We start from the raw sequence: 6717 nt of genomic DNA, 5'->3' as shown, positions 1-6717 counted from the left end.
GGGGAGAAGCAGGGAGGGGAGGACCAGGCAGAGGCATCTCTGTGCTGGGCCTGAGTGAGGCTGCCAGACCCTGAGTGGCTTCCCAGGAGTTCTGTCTCTTAGCCACACTGCTTGAGAGGTTTGGAGGCCCAGCCCTGGGGCGGGGCTAGACTTTATCTTGGGGCGCAGCCCTAACCTCAGATGGTGACAGAGTGGGAGCGAGCAGGGGTTTTGCAAACCGTCCCGATTGCAGCAGGCCGGCTGCTCACTCTGGACGGCGGGTGGGGCCTGGGCTTATCTCCCCAGCGCAGCCCTAACCTCAGATGGTGACAAAGCGGGAGCGAGCAGGCGTTTTGCAAACCGTCCCGATTGCAGCAAGGTGGGATGGCCTGGCCAGGGGCAGCAGTGCTAGGTGTGGGGGGCAACAGAGGTTTGGACAGTTTGGGGCCTTGGAGCAAAGTTTGGCTTGTGGGGTGTCAGAGAGCCATTCTGTGTGCAGCCTGCCTCTACCTACCTCAGATCTCTGTTTCTATAAACCAAAGGGGAAGGCTGGAGCTCTGTAGGTGGGGCTCTCCCTGGTGGAAAGCCTGCTTTTTCCCAAGTCCTAGGACCCTTCTGCTACTCCAAAAGTCAGAATTGACAGCCAGTTGCAGCCATTTTGCTCTAAAAATACCCACCCCATCTCCAGCAGGGTAGCTTCAGGGAACTCCTTCCATGCCACTGAAGTTTTTTCTGGGCCCAGGCCTGCTTATAGTGCCCATTCACCGACAGGCCAGTCGGGAGTCCTGTCCAAGTCAGACCATCCCTACTTGGGAAAAGCGCAGGAAAGGAGAAGTGTGTTTGCTGGGGGCCGGCGAAGGGGAGGTGCACAGGCCCTCAGCCAGCCTTGGTTATGGTTGCTTCAGGATCTCCCATACAGCCCCCTGCATCCTATAGCCCCCTCCCTGGCTGGCGCAGGGTAGGGGTGGAGGTGAAGGGGCCCCTTTCCACCCCCACAACCCCAACCGGGATCTTGCAACACCGGGATGGGGGCCCTGGGGGCCCAGGCGTGTGGCAATCCATGGAGGGTGGGGTGGGGAGGTGTGCACCAGCAGGGGAGCAGCTTTCACAAGCAGCCACTGCAGGACTGACCTTGGCTGGCTCACCTTGGGCAGCTTCCTCTCTCTTCCCGGTATCACCAAATAGCCTTCCTTCTCAGAGAGAGAGGCAGAGACACAGGCAGAGGGAGAAGCAGGTTCCCTGTGGGGAACCTGATATGGGACTTGATCCTGGGACCCCCAGATCTCACTACCTGAGCCGAAGGCCCAATCACTGAGCCACCCAGGTGCTCCCCTGCTTGTTTATTTGGTTTCCCCAAATGAAGTAATTACTGAATTTTCTGAAGGTGCTTTGTAGAGGCGTGAAGGAAGGGTTTGGGGGAAAGCTGCAAGGAATGATGAAGAAACTGGCTAGCTCCATTACTGCGCCTGCGGCCAGAGGGCAGGGATCTTGTGAGAGGAGGCAGTGGAGGGTGCCCGTCCTGACAGGAGAGAGCTGGGGGAGAAGCACTCGAGTTGACCCTCCTGCTGCCCTCCAATGTCCTGTCCCTCCTGGAACACAGCAGGATGACCTGGGGTAGAGGGGACCTAGAAGGGCAAAGGAAGACACTCAGTGCATTTGCTTATTGCCTTTATCTTCCTACCCATTCAGCCAAGAGCTGGGTCTGTCTAGGTCACCACAGGGTTCTCAGCACCTTTCGAGGGCCCAGCACAGGCAAGATGCTCAGCAAATACTTGTTGAACAAATGACTTTGATCCAAACCAACTGAGGTCAGGTTAAAAACCTCCTGCAGAAAGTGTGGCTTCTGGCTACCTGTCATCTCCCTGGGACATGATCTGCCAGAGGATCAGGGCATGCTTGCCACTTGTCATCATGCAGGGACCAGGTATGCTCCTTTCTCAGGGTGGGACTGTGATTCTTCACCAACCCTGGTGCCCCAGGCACCTGCCCTGAGGAGCCGCAGGGTGGGTGGGGGGCTGAGAGGAGACCCAGTCCAGAGCTGTGGGAAAGCAGCATGGGGTTGATGCTGAAGCCACCCAGGTCCCATCACCCAGAATCTTGAAAATAAGTCAAGGGGTAGTGGTCTCGAGCTGAGAGGAGGAAATCCGGAGGTTGAGTCACTTATCCTGTTCTGTACAAACCCCCCTTATGCAACCCGATCCCCTGAGCTAGGAAAGGGAGGCGCGGGATTCTCCCGGGCATCCACATAGACAGAGACAGGCACCTCCCCTTACGAACTTGGGAGGCCCCAAGGGTGAGGGAATAGAATTAACCATCCAGTGAGGTTCATACCCATCTACCCAGACCAGATCTGGGGCAGTGGATCCAGGGACAGATGAAGGAGAGGGTGCCTGAGGGACACAGAGGCAAAGGCAAGAAAGGAATTGAGTCCTGAGTGAGGCAGCCACAGTGCACACGGATGCCCAAAGTGTATGAAGTCTCTGTCGCTGGAGATGTGGCGATGGGGCAAGGGTGGGAGACAGAGTGGAGACTGGGAGGACCCTGTCTCTCTCCCTGTCTCAGAAAGCTATTCCTTGAGGGGCGCCTGGGTGGCTTAGTGGTTGAGCGTCTGCCTTGGGCCCAGGGTGTGATCCTGAGGTCCCGGGATCGAGTCCCACATCGGGTTCCCTGCATGGAGCCTGCTTCTCCCTCTGCCTGTGTCTCTGCCTCTCTCTGTGTTTCTCATGAATAAGTAAATAAAATATTTTTTTTAAAAAAGGAAGTTATTCCTTGATATCTAACTCAGGCTTTCTCAGAGGGTGGCCTACAAAATCATCAGTGGTCAAAGAGAGACTAGCGTGTCCTGTGGCTCACGTCTCCGGCTCTGTCCACCGTCCCTGGTTACTTACTGAATGGGACTGTCAGGCCCGCCCGGTGCTGTGTGCCTCTGTGGGAAGGCTGTGAGCATGGAGTGGAGCCAGGTGCCATGTGCTGATGCAGCAAAGGGACTGAGAGAGCTTCAGGAGAATGTCTCTTATCCCCTCTGGCCCTCAGCTGCTTTATCTGTAAGATGCGGCTCACACTATCTTGTTCGTCTGAGGCCAAAGCCCACCAGATGATCCCTTGAGGTCTCTTCCAGCACTTCTTAAGATCTGTGATTTTTTTGGAGCTATTTGGCTCTGCCTCTAAGCAACCATGTGACTCTGGCTAAGTCCCTTTCTCCCCTTGAGATCTCAGTTTCCTCACCTGCAGAACGAGAAGTTTAGGTGAGATCCCGAGGTCCTTTCCGTGCCAGCAAAACGGAATAATGACGAATATTCATCTTACCAGTGCCAGGCCACGTTTGTGTATGTACATAACCACACTGTGAGGTGGGTACTGATGCTACCCCCATGGTGCAGACAGGGAAACTGAGGCACAGAGAGAGGTAACTGGTTTGGGTCATACAAATAGTAAAACCTGGTGGGAGATGCAGAAGGAGGCTCTTGGGCTGGAGCTCTATGAAAGAGAAAACACTTTGCATGAGGGATTTCACTGGCAGAGATGGACTGTTCTCATTATCAACTTTCTCTTATACACACAGGTCTCAAGGCCTATCCCACTGGAGTCCTCCCCCAAGCAAGTGCTATGGGGGAACCCCAGCCCCAGTGAATGAGGGACAATGAGGAAGCCACTAGAGGATGTCAGCCTGGTGGCCTCAAGTTGTAGAACTGGAGAGAAGGGGTTGAGTCCCGGATTCAGAACTAGGGGACCATAAGTATGGCAGAGCCATCCGGACAGGAGCTTCCAGACCTCTATTACAAGGTGCTGGGGTTCTCAGGCCTAGGCATAAGGGACTGGGTGGTGCTGGGATCTCCCCACAAGCCACAGAACTCAGTCAGGGAAGTATCCAGAGACTGCTCCAGGTCCTGTGGGGGTTGCAGGCATGGGGTATCTTCATTCCAGAAGGGTGGAGTGGGTTGGGGTAGGGGCAGGGGGAGAGAGGAGCAGAGTGGCAGATGCCCTGCCCGACCATGCGATGTGCTGGGGCAGTGTGTCTGCGTTCTTGGGCATTCATTTAAACGGCCATGGAACCAAGAGGTAGCAGACCCAGCCACGCGCATTCTCCACCCTTGAAGCCCCCATGCCATACACGCACCCCCCTCCCCTACCACTCCCAGGCCCAGTGTCCAGGCCCATTGCTGAGTCATAGTGCAATTTTATTCAGCTACAGAATCATTATGTTGGCATCTGTCCTCCCCCCAGCCACCCGCTGCCAGTTGTCCATGGTCTCTGTGTTAGGCTTGGCCCATGAGGGGCTCTAGGGCCTCAGCAGGGCAGGATCCCAGGGTCAGGCTGGGCCAGGGGGGCGGGGTGGGGTGAGGGGCTGGTGCCACAGTCTGCCAGCCAGGCTCAGTTGCAGGCCCCCACGCCCTTGATGAGGTTGGCAGCCTCGGGAATCTGGCGGAAGAGGTTTCGGAGGGTGTCCAGCTCCTGGGTCAGCTGCTCCACACGACTGCGGAGGCGCTCATTCTCCGCCATGTACTCCAGCACCTTCTGCTGTGTCTCCAGGATGCGCCTCTTGGCCTTGTCCCGGCTCTTGCGCACGGCGATGTTATTTCTCTCCCGCCGCAGCCGGTATTCCAGGCTGTCCTTGTTCACCGCCTTCTTGCCTTTGTGTGAGGGGCCAGCCGGGGATGGTGCCTTGAGGAGGGGGCTGCAGGGGGGTGCGGTGGTGGCCACAGGGGTCTGGAGGGGAAGGCACAAAGGGACATCAGGTGAGAGCTGGCCAGGCAGCGGAGTGGAGGCCGGGCGGGAATCCCAGCAGCCCGAGCACACTTGGGCATTGAAGAGATATGGGATCCAGAGCCAGCTGTTGGCTCTCAGGGAATGCCCAGCTGCGTGTAGAGGGTCCCCCGCTCTGATCAAAACTCCCCTTCATGTTCCCACATGGTCTGAGAACCACTTTCCTTCAATCTATCTTGAGTCCCTAGTCCTATGATCTGCAGGCATTTCCTCTTCTAGAAGCAGGTGGCAGAGAGACAGGAGGAAAGGGCTTGATGGGCAGCAGAGAAGCTGGTGGGACCTGAGGTCAGGGCAGGTCGGCTGGCCACAGGGCCTGCAGGACACTCCAGGATTCAGCCACGCGCTGGGGTTCAGGAGGAGAGTGCATTCACAGGGAGGCGCAGAGGGTTTGGGGGTGGGTTGGTCTCACAGAGCAACATCACACAGGGACCTGTTAGCATCGGTGGGAGCGCAGGGTCCCCCACCAGCACTGGGCCTCCCTCCAGCCTCCGGAGGGCGGGGATGAGATTTGACCTGCTCTTACCTTGAGGACGCGCAGGGGCTGGCTGGGTGCTGCCAGGGCTGGGGGCAGGTGCATGGCCGTCTGCCCACAGTGTGCCACTTGGTACTGCAGAGGATTGTAGCCACCACGGCTGGCCCCTCGGCTGCCCTCTGGCCCCCGGGGCTCCTCCTTCACGGCCACAGCCCTGGGGTCGTAGCTCCCTGGGCTGCTGTAGATGCCAGGCCCCAGCGCCTTCCTGTCAGGGCCGAAGGTATGTGGGGGGTAGGCGAAGGGCCGAGGGTCAGGCGGCAGGTAGTGGGGGAAGGCAGGGGTTCCGGGTCCCTTAAGGCCTCGGGCCTCAGGTGCCGGCTTCACCGCGAAGAGGTCAGAGAGGAGCTGCTCCTCCCCAGACTCAATGTAGGCAGAGAGGTCGATGGAGGCCTCATGCTCACACATGTCCCCCAGCTCCCCAGGCCCTGCTCGGCCCCCTGAGAACTCGAGTGGCTGCTGGCCAGCCCGGGGCTCACACTCATAGTAGGTCCCGTGGGACATGGCCGGCCCGCCCCCTCTGCTCCCCGCCCCTGCCGCCCTGCTCTTGGGGCACTCTCTGGGATGCTCTGTCTGCCCTCTCCCTCACTCCCCCTGCCCTAGATCTGCCCTAGATCTGCCCTCTCCTCTGTCACCCACTCCTGCGTGGCCTCTCTTCTCCCTCCTCTGCTGTTTGCTTTTCCTTCCTCTGTAGTCAATGTCTCTTTTCTCTTCCCTTTTTTCCCCCCCTCTCTCTCTGGGGTGACTCAGGGAGGGGCAGGGTGCACCCCGGAGGGAGGGATGCGGGGGCTTAGAGAAATGGGGCCCCTGGCCTATGTAGCCTTTGGGAGAGCTCTTTGGTCAGGGTCCAAGCCAGGGCTCTGAGATGCCTGGGAGCCGATGCTTCTGGGGATGCCTCCCCCCACCCCTTCTTGAGTCCAGGGGATTCCAGAGTCCTCGCTGAGGGCAACACCTCTCTCTGAATGTCCTTCTCCCTCCGACTTCCGAAAAGTTCTGTGCAGAATGAGGTGCCAAGTCAGAATGAACAGAGAAAACCTTCATCCAGTGCCGACCCCCAGCCTGAGTTGAACTCCTCCCTCGGCCCGCCTCCCTCTCGGTTCCCCCAAGGCTGAGCTCCACCTACCCCGGGGGGGGGGGCAGTCAGTTCCTTCTGTAGCCCCACCCCCAGGGCATTCTTCTGGGTGCAGGCCAGAGGGCGCTGTTGGAGGGGGTTCTAGTGATAGGTTCTGGGACCAAGCCCTACGTGGGGCCCTGTGGTGCAAAGCACGCTTGTTTGCTGCGTTTTTGTGAGGGTCTGCCACAACCCAAACCCTCTTGTGCTCTAGCCCTGGGTGGCCCTCAAAGCCTGGCGCTGTTGCTGATTGCCAAGGCTTGGCTGAGGCACCTGCTCAGGACTCGGCCCCGCGCCCCAGGCCAGGCAGGCTGCAGCCCTAGGAGCCGACAGC

The 6717-nt window shown here is 58.6% G+C and overlaps 1 protein-coding gene across 1 annotated transcript; it reads right to left on the bottom strand.

Moving 5' to 3' along the window:
- Positions 1–4181: 4181 nt before the first annotated feature.
- On the bottom strand, positions 4182–6343 carry CEBPE (CCAAT enhancer binding protein epsilon). The gene is made up of 2 exons (XM_041759597.1): positions 5267–6343; positions 4182–4686 (listed from the first exon to the last, which is right to left on the bottom strand). Exons 1-2 carry the CDS (start codon positions 5774–5776, stop codon positions 4351–4353), a joined length of 846 nt encoding a protein of 281 aa, XP_041615531.1. The 5' UTR covers positions 5777–6343; the 3' UTR covers positions 4182–4350.
- Between the last annotated feature and the right edge of the window lie 374 nt (positions 6344–6717).

Source organism: Vulpes lagopus, chromosome 6 (genome assembly GCF_018345385.1).
Source record: "Vulpes lagopus strain Blue_001 chromosome 6, ASM1834538v1, whole genome shotgun sequence".
In the NCBI taxonomy this organism is placed as follows: Eukaryota; Metazoa; Chordata; class Mammalia; order Carnivora; family Canidae; genus Vulpes; species Vulpes lagopus.
Note: the sequence above shows the minus strand (reverse complement) of the source record. Positions and strands in the feature narration are given on the sequence as shown.